This window comes from Ranitomeya imitator, chromosome 4 (genome assembly GCF_032444005.1).
Source record: "Ranitomeya imitator isolate aRanImi1 chromosome 4, aRanImi1.pri, whole genome shotgun sequence".
Lineage (NCBI taxonomy): Eukaryota > Metazoa > Chordata > Amphibia > Anura > Dendrobatidae > Ranitomeya > Ranitomeya imitator.
In genome coordinates, this window is record NC_091285.1 from 15,488,312 (window position 1) to 15,513,663 (window position 25,352).

The following is a 25,352-nucleotide window of genomic DNA, read 5'->3' on the forward strand; positions in this document are numbered from 1 at the left end:
CGGGGTTAGACAGTGCCCAGCATTCTGTGCAGAGAAAATAGAATCTTGAGCAAAGCTGCAGCGAGTGACATTCCCAGAATCAGGGTCTCTGCCCCTGCACAAGTAGATTCCAAGGATGAGTGTCTCTCCTATGCACGTAGCACAGCTGCAGACCCAGAACAAAGTGTTTTATTTTTTGGATGTTGATAATGATACACTTCCAGAGCCTGGATGGGCTTTATTCATACGTAGGGGTCTATACACAGGGAGGGGAACGACATGTAATAAATAATATAAATAGAGCGCAGGGTCACGTGTGCGGCGGGAGATGTGCGTCTGCACTGAACACGGGGCAGTCTGCGCTCAGTAACTCTCCCTCCTCCTCGGAGTCGTCTTCTTCCTCGTCCTGGTCGGTCAGGGGGGCTGGGCTGGGACCTTTGCAGATCTTCAGGTGGCGGGTGAGGTGGTACTTGGTGAGGAAGGCCTTGGAGCACTTCTCGCACACATAGTCCCTCTTTCCCTCGTGGGAGTTCAGGTGTTTCTTCAGGTGGTTCGTCCGGCAGAAGTGCTTGTCGCATTTCGGGCACTTCAGGGGTCGCTCTCTGTATGGGGGAGGAGACAAAGCAGGGAAAGTGTGAGCTACTGCTGACATACTCTGTGTTGCTGGGATTCCCCTTATCAAGTCATGACAATACCATGAGCTCAGCAGTCTCCTAAAATACTCTGTGCCACTGGCATTACACTTGTGCACTCGTGACACTGGACCAAGCTCTGCCTAATCTCCTCCAATACTCTGTGCTACTTAGGGCTGTGGAGTCAATATAAAATGGACCAACTCCTAAAATATTTATATTCATAAGTAGTGAAGCTCCTCCTCTACAGATAAGGGGGAAAAATAACACACATAGGGAAGGAATGCCTGCATTCATCTCAGAACTTCTGGAGTGAACAGGAAGCAGGATTACGGTAAATACTTCTTAAAGCATGGCTAAACTTTCAATAAACTGTGCATAAATCAATAGTCCAGTATATGTTGTCTCTGTATGCTTTATATTTTAGTTTGTTTTTCCTCTTAGATCCTGTTTGGAGAAATTAGCTGCTCTAATGACTTGTATACACTATACATAGAACACAATCCCCCCCCCCGCCTTATAACAGGATCGATGAGGATATATATTTGTGTATGGGTTCTGCAATATGACTCAGCACAAACATGCTCCCTCCCCTCTTCATAGACTGTGAAGAAATACGATGTAAAGCATTTAGTGAGCTGTACCCTGAGACAAGCCCGACATTGAAAGTTCAGAGTAAAGCTAAGAACATATTTATTATTTTGAGATTGAAATTACAAAATTTCTAAGAAGCATCTTATGAAGTCAGCTGTATTTGACCATTTCACAGTGACTCAAGATAAAAAAAAAACATTGTGTCACTGTATAAGTGACCCAGATGAAAACAAATGCCGTGATGCCAAAATCAGTGCATACTCAGGCAGAGATAAAAATGCTCCTTCAAGAGCTTCCAATCTAAAAAGACATTTGCAATGCTGCCACCCAGAAGTTTACAAAGCTGTGACTGAAAAAGATCACAGCAGCACCAAGAAACCAGAGACCAGCACTTCCCGCCAGGCAAAGGAGGAGGAAAGAGCGTCTGAAACATCAGTTACAAGATATTTTGTAAGTGACAAAGTTAATGTAACAATGACAGCAGATGTGTTTAAAAGACAGTTCATCGAGCTTGTTGTGAAGGACTGTGTACCGTTATTACTTGCACGACTAGCTTTTACAGCTCTTAATGGAGAAATGGCTTGCAAACTTTGTGTTTCTCTAAAAAGAGAAAGTATTAGAAAATTAGTGATTGAAGAAGCCCTTAACCAAAAAGAAGATCTTGAACTCTCAAACATTTTGTTTCTTAAAATGGATGTCTGCACACATCACAGAGTGAACTATTTTGCCATCAACGTTCGATATGTTTGTGACCACAAAAAAAATTGTTACTAATATGCCGGCAGTAAAAGATACTAAAGCTCATCACAGCAGCCAGTTTCTCCAGACCTTAGTGGAAAAAGTTGTGCAAGATTATGAACTCAAAAAAGAACAGGTTCTTGCTATTGAGACTGATAATGCTGCAAACATGATAAGTAGAATTAAACCGATGAATGAGAATAATGAAGGTGAACAGCAGCTATAAGAACATTTCACATTCAGTATGTTGGAGATGGAAGGCCACAGTCCTGTTCCCATAACAGAGAAACAAACAGATATTACTACAGAAGAACAGCAAAATGATTCTTTACAATTAGATGATCTTGTCGAAGCTGCTTCACACCTCTTTCCTATTCATCACAGGCGCTGTGTTGTACACAAGCTGCAGCTGGCAATAAGACAATCTGCAAGAGGGACATGCTGGAGCCCTAAGTGAGGAATTTGGCTATTGCTGCCAGAACTCCTAGAATTGATTCCATCTTGAAGACACGTGCTGGAAAAGGGGCAATTGTGGATCAAGCCACTCGGTGGGGCAGCACCTGTTTAATGATTGAGCTGAAACCCTTCCTTGTAAATATGGCTCAGGTAACACTACATGAAGGTCAATGGACACAGGTGGCTGAATGGAAGGAATTGCTTCATCACCCATTTACAAAAGTTACAAGCTGAGAATTTACCGTAACTCTTGGCATTTTTATAAAGGAGTGCAAGAACTTGTTGTTTTGCCTGTCCCAAAGAGGAGGTTTAATGTCAGATGGCATTGCTGCTTCAATGAAGCGGGAAGAAACACTACTATTAGAAAATAAAATTCTTCAGGCAGCTGTTTATGTGGACCAGAGTCATTGTATATTGCTGGATGATCAACAGCTTACTAAAGGAAAAGACGCTCTGATTGAGGTAGCAGTTAGGATGAGTGGTCTACAGGACGGCCAAGAGGAAGAGGACTCGGGCCCTGCCAGCGCTGCTGCTGCCGTTCCTTCATCCTCATGCCGCAGGGAAAAAGACTCCACTCCCATAAAAAACAGTGACCATACTTCAGCAACATTTTTCATTTGCTATCGTAGAAGAGTTCAGTCGATACTATTTCTCAGAACAAATTCATAGACTGCACAAATGCTATTCAGTACGTTTTTGTTGAAAACTGTATTTTTCCGCTTACTGCAGAGTGTATAATAAACTGTAATAAAGATTGAAAGCCTGATGTTCCCATTTTACTACAGTAAATTTATCACTTAAACATGAGCCGTGTATGAGGGAGTCGGAGGTTTGGCGTACCGACTCCACAGCCCTTGTGCTGCGGCTGGGATTACACTTGTGAATCCCCGACTCGGGCCCAAGCTCTGCCTAATCTCCTGCTGAAATACTCTGCACTGCTAAGATCCCCCCCGGTCACTGCAATTATTGGACTTTGAAAAAAAAATTAAAATATAACTTTTAATTTGTCATTTAAAATGTGGAGGTAAAAAATATACAAGACAAAAGCCATAAATATTATAAAGCCTAAGGGGACACGGTTTTACCCCTGTTCCGTCTCTCAAATGGCGCAGGTGGTGCCCCACTGGGGCTGATCCTGAAACCCTCTGTGCTGCTGCTGCTTGTGTCTACGCGGCCGCCCCCTAGTGGTGACTCACCGCGTGTGCGTGAGGATGTGCTGCTTCAGGTCCTGCCTCCTCATGAACAGCTTCTCGCAGAAGTCGCACTTGAAGTTCTTCTCGCCCGTGTGGGTCACCATGTGAGAGGCCACGTGGGCCTTCTGGGTGAAGGACTTGCCGCAGAGGACGCAGTGATGGTTCTTCTGTCCTGAGGGGACCACAACAGACAATCTGTGTTTGTTCCTGGTGATTTGTGGGGGGAAAAGGTGAATATTTGGGGGTCTTACCTGTGTGGATGCGGAGGTGGGTGCGCAGGTTGCTGGGGTCGCTGAAGGCCTTGCTGCAGAACTCGCACTTGTGGGGCTTCATGCCCATGTGGCCCATGTAGTGCACGTTCAGCTTGGTGGAGGAGGAGAAGGATCGGGGGCACACCGTGCACTTCCACTTCCGCTCTTTGCTGGTAGTCACCGCTTGGCCCGTGTCCTCGCTGCTCAGGGACTCCCCGCCGGGGAGGTGGCCCCCGATATGGCTGTTCAGGTGGGACTTGAACTCGGCGTAGGACAGACACTCCTTCCCGCAGTGACACAGCAGCATCTCCGGCTGTTCCGGTAAACCTGACGGGAAGAGGATGGGTAAGTGACAGCTGCCGGACCCCCGCGGATCCCTGCCAGTATACCAGCTGCTGACCCAGCCCACAAACTGCAGCAAGCAGTATAACGGTATCCCTGGTGGTCTAGGAGCAAGATGATTAATGCCAGAAGCCCTGGTGGTCCGGGGGAGTGAAGGGGTTTAATGTCAGTATTCCTGGGGGGTCTATCAGTATCCGGAGCGCTCGCTCATCACCAGTCCTCAATGCTTTATAGCTGCACACATTCATATACGGGGCGGAGCGAGCAGCCCCCGATTACCAGCCACAAGGGTGCACAATGGGAGTAGTGACCTGATGGGGAGAGTAGTTACCCATCTGCTGAGCGTAGTCCCGGCTGTAATAGAACAGCAGCTCCTCCTGGGCCGGGATGTCCCGCGTGGTGTAGAAGTAGATCTTCCCGTCATGGGGATAAGCCACGAGATTCTGCTCATCCGTATTCCTGAAAATGAGAAAGGTTGTGACAATGGTGGGAGAAGGGGCAGGGCCACACACACCCAGGGGGCGGGCCACCCACACACCCAGGGGGCGGGCCACACACACACCCAGGGGGCGGGCCACACACACACACACGGGGCGGGCCACACACACACACAGGGGGGCGGGCCACCCACACACCCAGGGGGCGGGCCACACACACACACAGGGGGTGGGCCACACACACACACACACAGGGGGCGGGCCACCCACACACCCAGGGGGCGGGCCACACACACACACAGGGGGTGGGCCACACACACACACAGGGGGGTGGGCCACACACACACCCAGGGGGCAGGCGACACACACAGGGGGGTGGGCCACACAGGCACAGGGGGGTGGGCCACACACACACACACAGGGGGCGGGCCACACACACACACGGGGGGGTGGGCCACACACACACACAGGGGGGTGGGCCACACACACACACACAGGGGGGTGGGCCACACACACACACACAGGGGGCGGGCCACACACACACACGGGGGGGTGGGCCACACACACACACAGGGGGGTGGGCCACACACACACACACAGGGGGGTGGGCCACACACACACACACAGGGGGCGGGCCACACACACACACGGGGGGGTGGGCCACACACACACACAGGGGGGTGGGCCACACACACACACAGGGGGGTGGGCCACACACACACACGGGGGGCGGGCCACACACACACACGGGGGGCGGGCCACACACACACACGGGGGTGGGCCACACACACACACGGGGGTGGGCCACACACACACACAGGGGGGTGGGCCACACACACACAGAGGGGGGTGGGCCACACACACACACGGGGGGGTGGGCCACACACACACACGGGGGGGTGGGCCACACACACACACAGGGGGGTGGGCCACACACACACACGGGGGGCGGGCCACACACACACACGGGGGGCGGGCCACACACACACACGGGGGTGGGCCACACACACACACGGGGGTGGGCCACACACACACACAGGGGGGTGGGCCACACACACACACAGGGGGTGGGCCACACACACACACAGGGGGTGGGCCACACACACACAGGGGGGTGGGCCACACACACGGGGCGGGCCACACACACGGGGGTGGGCCACACACGCACAGGGGGGTGGGCCACACACACACACACACAGGGGGGTGGGCCACACACACACACACACGGGGGTGGGCCACACACACGGGGGTGGGCCACACACGCACAGGGGGGTGGGCCACACACGCACACACAGGGGGGTGGGCCACACACGCACACACAGGGGGGTGGGCCACACACGCACACACAGGGGGGTGGGCCACACACACACACACAGGGGGGTGGGCCACACACACACACAGGGGGGTGGGCCACACACACACACACAGGGGGGTGGGCCACACACACACACAGGGGGGCGGGCCACACACACACACAGGGGGGCGGGCCACACACACACACACACAGGGGGGCGGGCCACACACACACACACACACAGGGGGGCGGGCCACACAGACACACACGGGGGGCAGGCCACACACACACACGGGGGGCGGGCCACACACACGGGGGGCGGGCCACACACACGGGGGGCGGGCCACACATGCAGGGGGCGGGCCACACACGCAGGGGGTGGGCCACACACACGGGGGGCGGGCCACACACACACACGGGGGCGGGCCACACACACACACGGGGGGGGGCAGGCCACACACACACACGGGGGGCGGGCCACACACACGGGGGCGGGCCACACACACGGGGGCAGGCCACACACACACACGGGGGGCGGGCCACACACACACACGGGGGGCGGGCCACACACACGGGGGCGGGCCACACACGCAGGGGGCGGGCCACACACGCAGGGGGCGGGCCACACACGCAGGGGGCGGGCCACACACACACGGGGGGCGGGCCACACACACGGGGGGCGGACCACACACACACACGGGGGGCGGGCCACACACACACACGGGGCGCGGGCCACACACACACACGGGGCACGGGCCACACACACACACACGGGGCGCGGGCCACACACACACACACGACGGGGGGCGGGCCACACACACACACACACAGGGGGCGGGCCACACACACACACGGGGCGGCCGCGTACCTCGCTTTACGGACAAACATCATCCAGTTACATTCATTCTCGTCTGTGGTGATGATGCAGAACTCCATCACGTTGTTGCTGTAAATCTGCCACGAGATAACAAGTCACCCACCCGAAAGGGAGACGCCACAGCCCCCCAAGCCAATGCCCCCCGTTTTCTCCCCTTGCTGCCGGTGTCACTCCCCATGGCAGTTCTGGGGGCATCGTACCTTCCAGATGTGGTTGGCAGATTTATCCGTCCATCCGGCAACTTCTAGGGATTGGCTCTCATGCCCTATAAGGGGACCAAAGCAGGTCCGAACCGAAATACTGTCCTGTGTCCACACCCCATGAAACAAATAATCACTGGTGCGAGATAAATCTGCAATGATCAGAGGAAGAGAGATCAAAACGACACCGCCCATCCCCTGCTTAAAGGGGTTCTCCAGCACCATTCCTTCAAGCGTTCTGGGAATGTACAAGTGCTCTGGTTATCAGTACCATCCTCCACCTGATGAGGCGCCAGATAACTCAGACACAACACTATGGTATCGGCACGCGGTCCAAACAGAAATACTGACAAGATCCTGTCTGCAGCCACCACTAGGGGGAGCTCCCTGTATACAGAGATACATGATAAGATCCTGTCTGCAGCCACCACTAGGGGGAGCTCCCTGTATACAGAGATACATGATAAGATCCTGTCTGCAGTCACCACTAGGGGGAGCTCCCTGTATACAGAGATACATGATAAGATCCTGTCTGCAGCCACCACTAGGGGGAGCTCCCTGTATATAGAGATACATGATAAGATCCTGTCTGCAGCCACCACTAGGGGGAGCTCCCTGTATACAGAGATACATGATAAGATCCTGTCTGCAGCCACCACTAGGGGGAGCTCCCTGTATACAGAGATACATGATAAGATCCTGTCTGCAGCCACCACTAGGGGGAGCTCCCTGTATACAGAGATACATGATAAGATCCTGTCTGCAGCCACCACTAGGGGGAGCTCTCGATATACAGAGATACATGATAAGATCCTGTCTGCAGTCACCACTAGGGGGAACTCCCTGTATACAGAGACACATGATAAGATCCTGTCTGCAATCACCACTAGGGGGAGCTCCCTGTATACAGAGATACATGATAAGATCCTGTCTGCAGCTACCACTAGGGGGAGCTCCCTGTATACAGAGACACATGATAAGATCCTCTCTGCAGTCACCACTAGGGGGAGCTCCCTGTACACAGAGACACATGATAAGATCCTGTCTGCAATCACCACTAGGGGGAGCTTCCTGTATACAGAGACACATGATAAGATCCTGTCTGCAGCCACCACTAGGGGGAGCTCCCTGTATACAGAGATACATGATAAGATCCTGTCTGCAATCACCACTAGGGGGAGCTCCATGTATACAGAGACACATGATAAGATCCTGTCTGCAGTCACCACTAGGGGGAGCTCCCTGTATACAGAGACACATGATAAGATCCTGTCTGCAGCCACCACTAGGGGGAGCTCCCTGTATACAGAGATACATGATAAGATCCTGTCTGCAATCACCACTAGGGGGAGCTCCATGTATACAGAGACACATGATAAGATCCTGTCTGCAGTCACCACTAGGGGGAGCTCCCTGTATACAGAGACACATGATAAGATCCTGTCTGCAGCCACCACTAGGGGGAGCTCCCTGTATACAAAGATACATGATAAGATCCTGTCTGCAGCCACCACTAGGGGGAGCTCCCTGTATACAGAGATACATGATAATATCCTGTCTGCAGCCACCACTAGGGGGAGCTCCCTGTATACAGAGATACATGATAAGATCCTGTCTGCAATCACCACTAGGGGGAGCTCCATGTATACAGAGACACATGATAAGATCCTGTCTGCAGTCACCACTAGGGGGAGCTCCCTGTATACAGAGACACATGATAAGATCCTGTCTGCAGCCACCACTAGGGGGAGCTCCCTGTATACAGAGATACATGATAAGATCCTGTCTGCAATCACCACTAGGGGGAGCTCCATGTATACAGAGACACATGATAAGATCCTGTCTGCAGTCACCACTAGGGGGAGCTCCCTGTATACAGAGACACATGATAAGATCCTGTCTGCAGCCACCACTAGGGGGAGCTCCCTGTATACAAAGATACATGATAAGATCCTGTCTGCAGCCACCACTAGGGGGAGCTCCCTGTATACAGAGATACATGATAAGATCCTGTCTGCAATCACCACTAGGGGGAGCTCCCTGTATACAGAGATACATGATAAGATCCTGCCTGCAGTCACCACTAGGGGGAGCTCCCTGTATACAGAGATACATGATAAGATCCTGTCTGCAGTCACCACTAGGGGGAGCTCCCTGTATACACAGATACATGATAAGATCCTGCCTGCAGTCACCACTAGGGGGAGCTCCCTGTATACAGAGATACATGATAAGATCCTGTCTGCAGCTACCACTAGGGGGAGCTCCCTGTATACAGAGATACATGATAAGATCCTGTCTGCAGCCACCACTAGGGGGAGCTCTCGATATACAGAGATACATGATAAGATCCTGTCTGCAGTCACCACTAGGGGGAACTCCCTGTATACAGAGACACATGATAAGATCCTGTCTGCAATCACCACTAGGGGAAGCTCCCTGTATACAGAGATACATGATAAGATCCTGTCTGCAGCTACCACTAGGGGGAGCTCCCTGTATACAGAGACACATGATAAGATCCTCTCTGCAGTCACCACTAGGGGGAGCTCCCTGTACACAGAGACACATGATAAGATCCTGTCTGCAATCACCACTAGGGGGAGCTTCCTGTATACAGAGACACATGATAAGATCCTGTCTGCAGCCACCACTAGGGGGAGTTCCCTGTATACAGAGATACATGATAAGATCCTGTCTGCAATCACCACTAGGGGGAGCTCCATGTATACAGAGACACATGATAAGATCCTGTCTGCAGCCACCACTAGGGGGAGCTCCCTGTATACAAAGATACATGATAAGATCCTGTCTGCAGCCACCACTAGGGGGAGCTCCCTGTATACAGAGATACATGATAATATCCTGTCTGCAGCCACCACTAGGGGGAGCTCCCTGTATACAGAGATACATGATAAGATCCTGTCTGCAATCACCACTAGGGGGAGCTCCATGTATACAGAGACACATGATAAGATCCTGTCTGCAGTCACCACTAGGGGGAGCTCCCTGTATACAGAGACACATGATAAGATCCTGTCTGCAGCCACCACTAGGGGGAGCTCCCTGTATACAGAGATACATGATAAGATCCTGTCTGCAATCACCACTAGGGGGAGCTCCATGTATACAGAGACACATGATAAGATCCTGTCTGCAGCCACCACTAGGGGGAGCTCCCTGTATACAAAGATACATGATAAGATCCTGTCTGCAGCCTCCACTAGGGGGAGCTCCCTGTATACAGAGATACATGATAAGATCCTGTCTGCAGCCACCACTAGGGGGAGCTCCCTGTATACAGAGATACATGATAAGATCCTGCCTGCAGCCACCACTAGGGGGAGCTCCCTGTATACAGAGATACATGATAAGATCCTGTCTGCAGTCACCACTAGGGGGAGCTCCCTGTATACACAGATACATGATAAGATCCTGCCTGCAGTCACCACTAGGGGGAGCTCCCTGTATACAGAGATACATGATAAGATCCTGTCTGCAGCCACCACTAGGGGGAGCTCCCTGTATACAGAGATACATGATAAGATCCTGTCTGCAGTCACCACTAGGGGGAGCTCCCTGTATACAGAGATACATGATAAGATCCTGTCTGCAGCCACCACTAGTGGGAGCTCCCTGTATACAGAGATACATGATAAGATCCTGTCTGCAGCCACCACTAGGGGGGGCTCCCTGTATACAGAGATACATGATAAGATCCTGTCTGCAGCCACCACTAGGGGGAGCTCCCTGTATACAGAGATACATGATAAGATCCTGTCTGCAGCCACCACTAGTGGGAGCTCCCTGTATACAGAGATACATGATAAGATCCTGTCTGCAGCCACCACTAGTGGGAGCTCCCTGTATACAGAGATACATGATAAGATCCTGTCTGCAGCCTCCACTAGGGGGAGCTCCCTGTATACAGAGATACATGATAAGATCCTGTCTGCAGTCACCACTAGGGGGAGCTCCCTGTATACAGAGATACATGATAAGATCCTGTCTGCAGTCACTACTAGGGGGAGCTCCCTGTATACAGAGATACATGATAAGATCCTGTCTGCAGTCACTACTAGGGGGAGCTCCCTGTATACAGAGATAAATGATAAGATCCTGTCTGCAGTCACCACTAGGGGGAGCTCCCTGTATACAGAGATACATGATAAGATCCTGTCTGCAGCCACCACTAGGGGGAGCTCCCTGTATACAGAGATACATGATAAGATCCTGTCTGCAGTCACCACTAGGGGGAGCTCCGTGTATACAGAGATACATGATAAGATTCTGTCTGCAGTCACCACTAGGGGGAGCTCCCTGTATACAGAGATACATGATAAGATCCTGTCTGCAGTCACCACTAGGGGGAGCTCCCTGTATACAGAGATACATGATAAGATCCTGTCTGCAGTCACTACTAGGGGGAGCTCCCTGTATACAGAGATACATGATAAGATCCTGTCTGCAGTCACTACTAGGGGGAGCTCCCTGTATACAGAGATACATGATAAGATCCTGTCTGCGGCCACCACTAGGGGGAGCTCCCTGTATACAGAGATACATGATAAGATCCTGTCTGCAATCACCACTAGGGGGAGCTCCCTGTATACAGAGATACATGATAAGATCCTGTCTGCAGTCACCACTAGGGGGAGCTCCATGTATACAGAGATACATGATAAGATTCTGTCTGCAGTCACCACTAGGGGAGCTCCCCGTATACAGAGATACATGATAAGATTCTGTCTGCAGTCACCACTAGGAGAGCTCCCTGTATACAGAGATACATGATAAGATCCCGTCTGCAGTCACCACTAGGGGGAGCTCCCTGTATACAGAGATACATGATAAGATCCTGTCTGCAGTCACCACTAGAGGGAGCTCCCTGTATACAGAGATACATGATAAGATCCTGCCTGCAGTCACCACTAGGGGGAGCTCCCTGTATACAGAGATACATGATAATATCCTGTCTGCAGTCACCACTAGAGGGAGCTCCCTGTATACAGAGATACATGATAAGATCCTGCCTGCAGTCACCACTAGGGGGAGCTCCCTGTATACAGAGATACATGATAAGATCCTGTCTGCAGCCACCACTAGGGGGAGCTCCCTGTATACAGAGATACATGATAAGATCCTGTCTGCAGCCACCACTAGGGGGGGCTCCCTGTATACAGAGATACATGATAAGATCCTGTCTGCAGCCACCACTAGGGGGAGCTCCCTGTATACAGAGATACATGATAAGATCCTGTCTGCAGCCACCACTAGTGGGAGCTCCCTGTATACAGAGATACATGATAAGATCCTGTCTGCAGCCACCACTAGGGGGAGCTCCCTGTATACAGAGATACATGATAAGATCCTGTCTGCAATCACCACTAGGGGGAGCTCCCTGTATACAAAGATACATGATAAGATCCTGTCTGCAGCCACCACTAGGGGGAGCTCCCTGTATACAGAGATACATGATAAGATCCTGTCTGCAGCCACCACTAGGGGGAGCTCCCTGTATACAGAGATACATGATAAGATCCTGTCTGCAGTCACCACTAGGGGGAGCTCCCTGTATACAGAGATACATGATAAGATTCTGTCTGCAGCCACCACTAGGGGGAGCTCCCTGTATACAGAGATACATGATAAGATCCTGTCTGCAGCCACCACTAGGGGGAGCTCCCTGTATACAGAGATACATGATAAGATCCTGTCTGCAGTCACCACTAGGGGGAGCTCCCTGTATACAGAGATACATGATAAGATCCTGTCTGCGGCCACCACTAGGGGGAGCTCCCTGTATACAGAGATACATGATAAGATTCTGTCTGCAGCCACCACTAGGGGGAGCTCCCTGTATACAGAGATACATGATAAGATCCTGTCTGCAGTCACCACTAGGAGGAGCTCTCTGTTTACTGTCCTATTAAGTTTTATGTATATACCATACGCATAGCTCCCCCTAGTGGTGGCTGCAGACAGGCAGAACAGAGACACAATGCTAGAACACCCACTACTTACCTACATTTGCTCCGGTCACCGACTGTCTCAGCACCAGCTGTTTGGGGAGGGACAGTCGCGCCCGGCTCTCGATGGGGCTGTCTTCTATGAAGGTGATGGGGCCGTGCTCGGGGCAGTCGGCGGGATAGGCCCGGTTACACAGCGTGCACCCTGGGGAAACAGTAGACAGTAGGCAGACAGATGACTTAGGCACATATAGTCACATATTTCACTTTCTTATGCTTATTATATAAAAACATATTTTTTTATATAATAAAAATGTAAATAATTTTTTGTGTTTTTTTCACATTATTTTTTTTACATTTTCAGTAGATTGATGAGAAAAAGCTGCGGGGGACTCACAGATGGTGAACAGCGTGGCCATATTCTCCTTGTTGGAGTTGGAGTCCATGCGTAGGGAGGACGGGACGAAGGTCAGGCTGGCGGCGTCCACGTGCGGCAGGTCGACCACGTCCGGCGTGATGGAGGACACGGTGACAGGCTCCAGGCTGAGGCCGTTCCCGTGTAAAGACACGGCGGTCAGGGAGGAGAGCGGGTGCGAGGTAGATAGGGCCACGCTGACTGGGTTACTGCTCAGGGCCACGGTGTGGATGGCGTCGGTGAGGGAGCTGTCCGACAGGCCGGACCTGGCGTCCATGTGATGCTCCGACTCCATCACGACGGGAAGCTCCAGGGACCCGCTGTGCAGAGGCAGCACCCCCGCGTGGCCCACGGCGTCGGGAGGCAGGTTGGCGTCCACGGCGAGAGGCTCGTGGGGACGTGACGTGATCTGTCCGTGCTCGCCCGTCACCCCCTCTATGGTCAGCTCCTCGCTTGTGATTGGGCTGTTCACCCGGGAGACGTTATCCATGCCCGAGACGTTATCCATGCCCGAGACGGTATCCATGCCCGAGACGGTATCCATGCCCATCCCTGCATCCAGCGCCACCTCGTGGGCGTCGCTGGGGTGTAAGCTCTGCCCGCCGTGGTCGCCCACCGAGCGGGAGTCCAGGGACACTATGCCGCTCTCCAGTCCTACAGAGGGTCCCGAATGGTACAAATCCAGGGAGGGATTACTGGAGGATACCGAGAGCCCGCCAGACGAGTCAACGCTCAGTGAGCTGGGGTGTATGTACTGAGGAGGAGGGCGGTCCGCCAGATACGACAAGATGCCTGGGGGGGGGGGGAAGAAAGAAGACGTCACGACCAGAAAGAAAAGGAGCCACGGAGGAGACAAGGCGTCCATGTTACCAGGACTTATACAGGCGTCATGTAATACCACAGCTCGTCAGCAGGGGGCATCGTACCGGGGAGTAAGTGACGGAAGTAGCTGTTCTCCAGGTGCGGGTACGGAGGCGGCGGGAGAGGGAAGTTACGTTCCGGGAGTCCACACATGACGCCGCACTCGCCGATCCCCATAGGAAGCATGACGGAGAGGGCCGAGGGCAGCGAGCCGAGAGACGGCCCCAGGTTAGGGATGGCCACCGGCAAACCTGCGAGGGGGAAGAAGACAGGAAAAGAAACGTAACATATCGCTCTCTGTTATCAGCCACATAAGGACGGGAAGGAACTGGCGGATATCAGGGTTACTGGCCCTTTAACCCCAGTCCCACCAAGTGACATCCGTAAATCAACATCAAGGGAATGGAGTTTTTTGTTGCATTCCCCCCCCAAAAAAATTAAAATGTTTTGTGTGCCCCAATTTTGGACCGATAAAAACAAAAACAAAAGAACTGCATCTACCACCACGTACGTCTGCAGAAGGCGGCACAATACGGACTGGCCGGGTGGTGTTGCAGATTTGGCTGTGGGTGGAGGAGTAGACTTGGGCTGCTGCACACTGAGGAGTGCCCCTCTTACCTGTGGCGGTGAGAGCGTTGTGCGGCGGTGACGCCGTCAGACCCAGGTGAGTTCCCGCCACGGTCAGGGTGTTGGCCACAGAGGAGGGGCCCAGCGGCTCCATGCCCACCGCACTCAGGGTCAGCTCATTCATTCTGTGCAGACACAAGAAAGGAAACTCCTCAGTCAGTGCCGGACGCAGGTGAGGTCGCCCCCTCCTCCAGGGTCACAGGCATAGAACCTGCAGCTGCATCTCCCCCCTCCTCCAGGGTCACAGGCATAGAACCTGCAGCTGCATCTCCCTCCTCTCCCCGGTCACTGACATAGAACTTGCAGCTGCATCTCCCCCCTCCTTCCCAGTCACTGACATAGAACCTGCAGCTGCATCTCCCCCCTCCTTCTCGATCACAGGCATAGAACCTGCAGCTGCATCTCCCCCCTGATCGATCACAGGCATAGAACCTGCAGCTGAATCTCCCCCATCCTCCACGGTCACAGGTATAGAACCTGCAGCTGCATCTCCCCCCTCCTCCACGGTCACAGGCATAGAACCTGCAGCTGCATCTCCCCCCTCTCTCCAGTCAGACATAGAACCTGCAGCTGCATCTCCCCCTTCTCCCCGGTCACAGATATAGAAACTGCAACTGCATCTCCCCTCTCCTCCCCGGTCACAGACATAGAACCTGCAGCTGCATATCCCCCCTCTCCCCGGTCACAGATATAGAAACTGCAGCTGCATCTCCCCTCTCTCCTTGGTCACAGACATAGAACCTGCAGCTGCATCTCCCCACTCCTCCCCGGTCACAGACATAGAAACTGCAGCTACATCTCCCCCCTCTTCCTCGGTCACAGACATAGAACCTGCAGCTGCATCTCCCCCCTCCTCCCTGGTCACAGACATAGAACCTGCATCTCCCCCCTCCTCCCGGTCACAGAAAAAGAAACTGCAGCTGTACCTCCTTCCTCTTCCCCGGTAACAGACATATAAACTGCATCTCCCCCCTCCTCCCCGGTCACAGACATAGAACCTGCAGCTGCATCTCCTCCATCATCCCCGTTAACAGACATAGAACCTGCAGCTGCATCTCCCCCCTCCTCCCCGGTAACAGACATAGAACCTGCAGCTGCATCTCCCCCCTCCTCCCTGGTCACAGACATAAAATCTGCAGCTGCATCTCCTCCATCATCCCCGGTAACAGACAGAGAAACTGCATATCCCCCCTTTCCCCGGTCACAGACATAGAAACAGCAGCTGCATTTCCCCCCCTCCTCCCCGGTCACAGACATAGAACCTGCATCTGCATCTCCCCCCTCCTCCCCGGTCACAGACATAGAACCTGCAGCTGCATCTCCCCCCTCTCCCCGGTCACAGATATAGAACCTGCAGCTGCATCTCCCCCCTCCTCCCCGGTCACTGCCATAGAACCTGCAGCTGCATCTCCCCAATCCTCCCCGATCACTGACATACAACCTGCATCTCCCCCTCCTCCCAGGTCACAGACATAGAACCTGCAGCTGCATCTCCCCCCGATTACAGACATAGAAACTGCATCTCCCCCCTCCTCCTCGGTCACAGACATAGAACCTGCAGCTGCATCTCCCCCCTCCTCCCGGTCACATACATAGAACCTGCAGCTGCATCTCCTCCCCGGTCACTGACATAGAACCTGCAGCTGCATCTCCCCCCTCCTCCCCGGTCACTATCATAGAACCTGCAGCTGCATCTCCCCCTTCCTCCTCGGTCACTGACATAGAACCTGCAGCTGCATCTCCCCCCTCCTCCCCGGTCACAGACATAGAACCTGAAGCTGCATCTCCTCCCTCCTCCCCGTTAGACACAGAACCTGCATCTCCCCCCTCCTCCCCGGTCACAGACATAGAACCTGCAGCTGCATCTCCCCACTCTCCCCGATCACAGACATAGAACCTGCAGCTGCATCTCCCTTCTCCTCCCCAGTCACAGACATAGAACCTGCAGCTGCATCTCCCCCTCCTCCCCGATCACAGACATAGAACCTGCAGCTGCATCTCCCCCCTCCTCCCCAGTCACAGACATAGAAACTGCAGCTGCATCTCCCCCCTCTTCCTCGACCACAGACATAGAACCTACAGCTGCATCTCCCCCCCTCCTCCCTGGTCACTGACATAGAACCTGCATCTCCCCCCTCCTCCTCGGTCACAGATATAGAAACTGCAGCTACATCTCCTCCCTCCTCCCCGCTAACAGACATAGAACCTGCATCTCCCCCCAACTCCCCGGTCACAGACATAGAACCTGCAGCTGCATCTCCTCCATCATCCCCGGTAACAGACATAGAACCTGCAGCTGCATCTCCCACCTCCTCCCCGGTCACAGACATAGAACCTGCAGCTGCATCTCCTCCCTCCTCCCCGGTCACAGACATAGAACCTGCAGCTGCATCTACCCCCTCCTCCCCGGTCACAGACATAGAACCTGCAGCTGCATCTCCGCCCTCCTCCCCGGTCACAGAAATAGAACCTGCAGCTGCACCTCCCCCCTCCTCCCCGGTCACAGACATAGAACCTGCAGCTGCAGCTCCCCCCCCCCCCCCCCGTTCACAGACATAGAACCTGCAGCTGCATCTCCCTCCTCCTCCCCGATCACAGACATAAAACCTGCAGCTGCATCCCCTGTCTCTATTCCAATTTAAACCACAGCCAGCGGATGAAAGGGAGAAAGAAGCCGACACCCCGAGAGCAGCCATTGCCGTACCTGAATCATCCCCCGATACAGACCGACCTGGACAGGATCAATGGAGTGATGAAAACCCAGTCACAGCCGACCTGCAGCAAGGCAGAAGACACAGTCACATCCGAGGCAATGACGCCAGTGAGTGAGTGCAGCTCTGGAGTATAACAAAGGATGTAACTCAGGATCAGTAATGTAATGTATGTACACAGTGACTGCACCAGCAGAATGGTGAGTGCAGCTCTGGAGTATAATACAGGATGTAACTCAGGATCAGTAATGTAATGTATGTACACAGTGACTGCACCAGCAGAATAGTGAGTGCAGCTCTGGGGTATAATACAGGATGTAACTCAGGATCAGTAATGTAATGTATGTACACAGTGACTGCACCAGCAGAATAGTGAGTGCAGCTCTGGGGTATAATACAGGATGTAACTCAGGATCAGTAATGTATGTACACAGTGACTGCACCAGCAGAATAGTGAGTGCAGCTCTGGGGTATAATACAGGATGTAACTCAGGATCAGTAATGTAATGTATGTACACAGTGACTGCACCAGCAGAATAGTGAGCGCAGCTCTGGGGTATAATACAGGATGTAACTCTGGATCAGTAATGTAATGTATGTACACAGTGACTTCACCAGCAGAACAGTGAGCGCAGCTCTGGGGTATAATACAGGATGTAACTCAGGATCAGTAATGTAATGTATGTACACAGTGACTGCACTAGCAGAACAGTGAGCGCAGCTCTGGGGTATAATACAGGATGTAACTCAGGATCAGTAATGTAATGTACGTACACAGTGACTGCACCAGCAGAATAGTGAGTGCAGCTCTGGGGTATAATACAGGATGTAACTCAGGATCAGTAATGTATGTACACAGTGACTGCACCAGCAGAATAGTGAGTGCAGCTCTGGGGTATAATACAGGATGTAACTCAGGATCAGTAATGTAATGTATGTACACAGTGACTGCACCAGCAGAATAGTGAGCGCAGCTCTGGAGTATAATTCAGGATGTAACTCAGGATAAGTAATGTAATATATGTACACAGTGACTGCACCGTCCGGCAGAATAGTGAGTGCAGCTCTGGAGTATAATACAGGATGTAACTCAGGATCTGTAATGTAATGTATGTACACAGTGACTGCACCATCAGAATAGTGAGTGCAGCTCTGGGGTATAATTCAGGAAGTAACTCAGGATCAGTAATGTAATGTATGTACACAGTGACTGCACCAGCAGAATAGGGAGTGCAGCTCTGGGGTATAATACAGGAGGTAACTCAGGATCAGTAATGTAATGTATGTACACAGTGACTGCGCCAGCAGAATAGTGAGTGCAGCTCTGGAGTATAATGCAGGATGTAACTCAGGATCAGTAATGTAATGTATGTACACAGTGACTGCACCAGCAGAATAGTGAGTGCAGCTCTGGAGTATAATACAGGAGGTAACTCAGGATCAGTAATGTAATGTATGTACACAGTGACTGCACCAGCAGAATAGTGAGTGCAGCTCTGGGGTATAATACAGGATATAACTCAGGATCAGTAATGTATGTACACAGTGACTGCACCAGCAGAATAGTGAGTGCAGCTCTGGAGTATAATACAGGAGGTAACTCAGGATCAGTAATGTAACGTATGTACACAGTGACTGCACCAGCAGAATAGTGAGTGCGGCTCTGGAGTATAATACAGGAGGTAACTCAGGATCAGTAATGTAATGTATGTACACAGTGACTGCACCAGCAGAATAGTGAGTGCAACTCTGGGGTATAATACAGGAGGTAACTCAGGATCAGTAATGTAATGTATGTACACAGTGACTGCACCAGCAGAATAGTGAGTGCAGCTCTGGAGTATAATACAGGATGTAACTCAGGATCAGTAATGTAATGTATGTACATAGTGACTGCACCAGCAGAATAGTGAGTGCAGCTCTGGGGTATAATACAGGAGGTAACTCAGGATCAGTAATGTAATGTATGTACATAGTGATTGCACCAGCAGAATAGTGAGCGCAGCTCTGGAGTATAATACAGGAGGTCACTCGGGATCAGTAATGTAATGTATGTACACAGTGACTGCACCAGCAGAATAGTGAGTGCAGCTCTGGAGTATAATACAGGATGTAACTCAGGATCAGTAATGTAATGTATGTACACAGTGACTGCACCAGCAGAATAGTGAGTGCAGCTCTGGAGTATAATACAGGAGGTAACTCAGGATCAGTAATGTAATGTATGTACACAGTGACTGCAGCAGCAGAATAGTGAGTGCAGCTCTGGGGTATAATACAGGATATAACTCAGGATCAGTAATGTAATGTATGTACACAGTGACTGCACCAGCAGAATAGTGAGTGCAGCTCTGGGGTACAATACAGGAGGTAACTCAGGATCAGTAATGTAATGTATGTACACAGTGACTGCAGCAGCAGAATAGTGAGTGCAGCTCTGGGGTATAATACAGGAGGTAACTCGGGATCAGTAATGTAATGTATGTACACAGTGACTGCAGCAGCAGAATAGTGAGTGCAGCTCTGGGGTATAATACAGGAGGTAACTCGGGATCAGTAATGTAATGTATGTACACAGTGACTGCACCAGCAGAATAGTGAGTGCAGCTCTGGAGCATAATACAGGATGTAACTCAGGATCAGTAATGTAATGTATGTACACAGTGACTGCACCAGCAGAATAGTGAGTGCAGCTCTGGAGTATAATGCAGGATGTAACTCAGGATCAGTAATGTAATGTATGTACACAGTGACTGCACCAGCAGAATAGTGAGTGCAGCTCTGGAGTATAATACAGGATGTAACTCAGGATCAGTAATGTAATGTATGTACACAGTGACTGCACCAGCAGAATAGTGAGTGCAGCTCTGGAGTATAATACAGGAGGTAACTCAGGATCAGTAATGTAATGTATGTACACAGTGACTGCAGCAGCAGAATAGTGAGTGCAGCTCTGGGGTATAATACAGGATATAACTCAGGATCAGTAATGTAATGTATGTACACAGTGACTGCACCAGCAGAATAGTGAGTGCAGCTCTGGGGTACAATACAGGAGGTAACTCAGGATCAGTAATGTAATGTATGTACACAGTGACTGCAGCAGCAGAATAGTGAGTGCAGCTCTGGGGTATAATACAGGAGGTAACTCGGGATCAGTAATGTAATGTATGTACACAGTGACTGCAGCAGCAGAATAGTGAGTGCAGCTCTGGGGTATAATACAGGAGGTAACTCGGGATCAGTAATGTAATGTATGTACACAGTGACTGCAGCAGCAGAATAGTGAGTGCAGCTCTGGGGTATAATACAGGATGTAACTCAGGATCAGTAATGTAATGTATGTACACAGTGACTGCACCAGCAGAATAGTGAGTGCAGCTCTGGAGTATAATACAGGATGTAACTCAGGATCAGTAATGTAATGTATGTACACAGTGACTGCACCAGCAGAATAGTGAGTGCAGCTCTGGAGTATAATACAGGATGTAACTCAGGATCAGTAATGTAATGTATGTACACAGTGACTGCACCAGCAGAATAGTGAGTGCAGCTCTGGAGTATAATACAGGATGTAACTCAGGATCAGTAATGTAATGTATGTACACAGTGACTGCACCAGCAGAATAGTGAGTGCAGCTCTGGGGTATAATACAGGAGGTAACTCAGGATCAGTAATGTAATGTATGTACACAGTGACTGCACCGGCAGAATAGTGAGTGCAGCTCTGGAGTATAATACAGGATGTAACTCAGGATCAGTAATGTAATGTATGTACACAGTGCACCAGCAGAATAGTGAGTGCAGCTCTGGAGTATAATACAAGATGTAACTCAGGATCAGTAATGTAATGTATGTACACAGTGACTGCACCAGCAGAATAGTGAGTGCAGCTCTGGAGTATAATACAGGAGGTAACTCAGGATCAGTAATGTAATGTATGTACACAGTGACAGCAGAATAGTGAGTACAGCTCTGGAGTATAATACAGGATGTATAATACAGGATCAGTAATGTAATGTATGTACACAGTGACTGCACCAGCAGAATAGTGAGTGCAGCTCTGGGGTATAATACAGGAGGTAACTCAGGATCAGTAATGTAATGTATGTACACAGTGACTGCAGCAGCAGAATAGTGAGTGCAGCTCTGGGGTATAATACAGGAGGTAACTCGGGATCAGTAATGTAATGTATGTACACAGTGACTGCACCAGCAGAATAGTGAGTGCAGCTCTGGGGTATAATACAGGATGTAACTCAGGATCAGTAATGTAATGTATGTACACAGTGACTGCACCAGCAGAATAGTGAGTGCAGCTCTGGAGTATAATACAGGATGTAACTCAGGATCAGTAATGTAATGTATGTACACAGTGACTGCACCAGCAGAATAGTGAGGGCAGCTCTGGAGTATAACACATGAGGTAACTCAGGATCAGTAATGTAATGTATGTACACAGTGACTGCACCAGCAGAATAGTGAGTGCAGCTCTGGGATATAATACAGGGTGTAACTCAGGATCAGTAATGTAATGTATGTACACAGTGACTGCACCAGCAGAATAGTGAGTGCAGCTCTGGGGTATAATACAGGATGTAACTCAGGATCAGTAATGTAATGTATGTACACAGTGACTGCACCAGCAGAATAGTGAGTGCAGCTCTGGGGTATAATACAGGAGGTAACTCAGGATCAGTAATGTAATGTATGTACACAGTGACTGCACCAGCAGAATAGTGAGTGCAGCTCTGGAGCATAATACAGGATGTAACTCAGGATCAGTAATGTAATGTATGTACACAGTGACTGCACCAGCAGAATAGTGAGTGCAGCTCTGGAGTATAATGCAGGATGTAACTCAGGATCAGTAATGTAATGTATGTACACAGTGACTGCACCAGCAGAATAGTGAGTGCAGCTCTGGAGTATAATACAGGATGTAGCTCAGGATCAGTAATGTAATGTATGTACACAGTGACTGCACCAGCAGAATAGTGAGTGCAGCTCTGGAGTATAATACAGGATGTAACTCAGGATCAGTAATGTAATGTATGTATACAGTGACTGCACCAGCAGAATAGTGAGTGCAGCTCTGGAGTATAATACAGGATGTAACTCAGGATCAGTAATGTAATGTATGTACACAGTGACTGCACCAGCAGAATAGTGAGGGCAGCTCTGGAGTATAATACATGAGGTAACTCAGGATCAGTAATGTAATGTATGTACACAGTAACTGCACCAGCAGAATAGTGAGTGCAGCTCTGGGGTATAATACAGGGTGTAACTCAGGATCAGTAATGTAATGTATGTACACAGTGACTGCACCAGCAGAATAGTGAGTGCAGCTCTGGAGTATAATACAGGATGTAACTCAGGATCAGTAATGTAATGTATGCACACAGTGACTGCACCAGCAGAATAGTGAGTGCAGCTCTGGGGTATAATACAGGAGGTAACGCAGGATCAGTAATTTAATGTATGTACACAGTGACTGCACCAGCAGAATACTGAGTGCAGCTCTGGAGTATAATACAGGAGGTAACTCAGGATCAGTAATGTAATGTATGTACACAGTGACTGCACCAGCAGAATAGTGAGTGCAGCTCTGGGGTATAATACAGGAGGTAACTCAGGATCAGTAATGTAATGTATGTACACAGTGACTGCACCAGCAGAATAGTGAGTGCAGCTCTTGAGTATAATACAGGATGTAACTCAGGATCAGTAATGTAATGTATGTACACAGTGACTGCACCAGCAGAATAGTGAGTGCAGCTCTGGAGTATAATACATGAGGTAACTCAGGATCAGTAATGTAATGTATGTACACAGTGACTGCACCAGCAGAATAGTGAGTGCAGCTCTTGAGTATAATACAGGATGTAACTCAGGATCAGTAATGTAATGTATGTACATAGTGACTGCACCAGCAGAATAGTGAGTGCAGCACTGGGGTATTATACAGGATGTAACTCAGGATCAGTAATGTAATGTATGTACACAGTAACTGCACCAGCAGAATAGTGAGTGCAGCTCTGGGGTATAATACAGGGTGTAACTCAGGATCAGTAATGTAATGCATGTACACAGTGACTGCACCAGCAGAATAGTGAGTGCAGCTCTGGAGTATAATACGGGACGTAACTCAGGATCAGTAATGTAATGTATGTACACAGTGACTGCACCAGCAGAATAGTGAGTGCAGCTCTGGAGTATAATACAGGATGTAACTCAGGATCAGTAATGTAATGTATGTACACAGTGACTGCAGCAGCAGAATAGTGAGTGCAGCTCTGGAGTATAATACAGGATGTAACTCAGGATCAGTAATGTATGTACACAGTGACTGCACCAGCAGAATAGTGAGTGCAGCTCTGGAGTGTAATACAGGATGTAACTCAGGATCAGTAATGTAATGTATGTACACAGTGACTGCACCAGCAGAATAGTGAGTGCAGCTCTGGGGTATAATACAGGATGTAACTCAGGATCAGTAATGTAATGTATGTACACAGTGACTGCACCAGCAGAATAGTGAGTGCAGCTCTGGAGTATAATACAGGATGTAACTCAGGATCAGTAATGTAATGTATGTACACAGTGACTGCACCAGCAGAATAGTGAGTGCAGCTCTGGGGTATAATACAGGAGGTAACTCAAGATCAGTAATGTAATGTATGTACACAGTGACTGCACCGGCAGAATAGTGAGTGCAGCTCTGGGGTATAATACAGGATGTAACTCAGGATCAGTAATGTAATGTATGTACACAGTGACTGCACCAGCAGAATAGTGAGTGCAGCTCTGGAGTATAATACAGGATGTAACGCAGGATCAGTAATGTAATGTATGTACACAGTGACTGTACCAGCAGAATAGTGAGTGCAGCTCTGGGGTATAATACAGGATATAACTCAGGATCAGTAATGTAATGTATGTACACAGTGACTGCACCAGCAGAATAGTGAGTGCAGCTCTGGAGTATAATACAGGATGTAACTCAGGATCAGTAATGTAATGTATGTACACAGTGACTGCACCAGCAGAATAGTGAGCGCAGCTCTGGAGTATAATACAGGGTGTAACTCAGGATCAGTAATGTAATGTATGTACATAGTGACTGCACCAGCAGAATAGTGAGTGCAGCTCTGGAGGATAATACAGGATGTAACTCAGGATCAGTAATGTAATGTATGTACATAGTGACTGCACCAGCAGAATAGTGAGTGCAGCTCTGGAGGATAATACAGGATGTAACTCAGGATCAGTAATATAATGTATGTACACAGTGACTGCACCAGCAGAATAGTGAGCGCAGCTCTGGAGTATAATACAGGGTGTAACTCAGGATCAGTAATGTAATGTATGTACACAGTGACTGCACCAGCAGAATAGTGAGTGCAGCTCTGGAGAGCGATTACAATAGAGAGCCGTCTATGGCTGGCAGGGCATGCTGGGATATGTAGTCCATTCCTTAGCTTAGTGAAAACCTGCATGGACGACTCACCCCTAAAATCCCTGAGGACACCTGTCCCCGCCGCCGTCACTCACACCCGTCTCTCCCGGCGCTCCGCTCTTTCATTCTTTGCTTTTTTCCTTCAACCCTCCCCTCACTGTTCTCTATTTCTTCCACTCCCAAGATGGCGCACGCGGAAGTGACGTCAGAGAGACCGAAGGAGCCAATCACGCCCTACTGGGAGGTGTCGCCGACTGGGTGGGCGGGGCTTCAGTGGAGTGTGCTTCTTTGGTGTTGCTATGGAGACGAGAGAG

At 50.6% G+C, this 25,352-nt stretch overlaps 1 protein-coding gene across 1 annotated transcript; it reads right to left on the minus strand.

Annotated features, from left to right (window-relative positions):
* Nucleotides 1-152: 152 nt before the first annotated feature.
* Nucleotides 153-25,239, minus strand: PRDM4 (PR/SET domain 4). The gene is made up of 12 exons (XM_069763143.1): nucleotides 25,090-25,239; nucleotides 17,570-17,640; nucleotides 14,857-14,990; nucleotides 14,304-14,489; nucleotides 13,360-14,169; nucleotides 13,018-13,167; nucleotides 6,994-7,145; nucleotides 6,785-6,870; nucleotides 4,517-4,644; nucleotides 3,844-4,170; nucleotides 3,596-3,764; nucleotides 153-581 (listed from the first exon to the last, which is right to left on the minus strand). The coding sequence occupies exons 3-12, from the start codon at nucleotides 14,987-14,989 to the stop codon at nucleotides 290-292; spliced, it is 2,433 nt and encodes an 810-aa protein (XP_069619244.1). The 5' UTR covers nucleotide 14,990; nucleotides 17,570-17,640; nucleotides 25,090-25,239; the 3' UTR covers nucleotides 153-289.
* Between the last annotated feature and the right edge of the window lie 113 nt (nucleotides 25,240-25,352).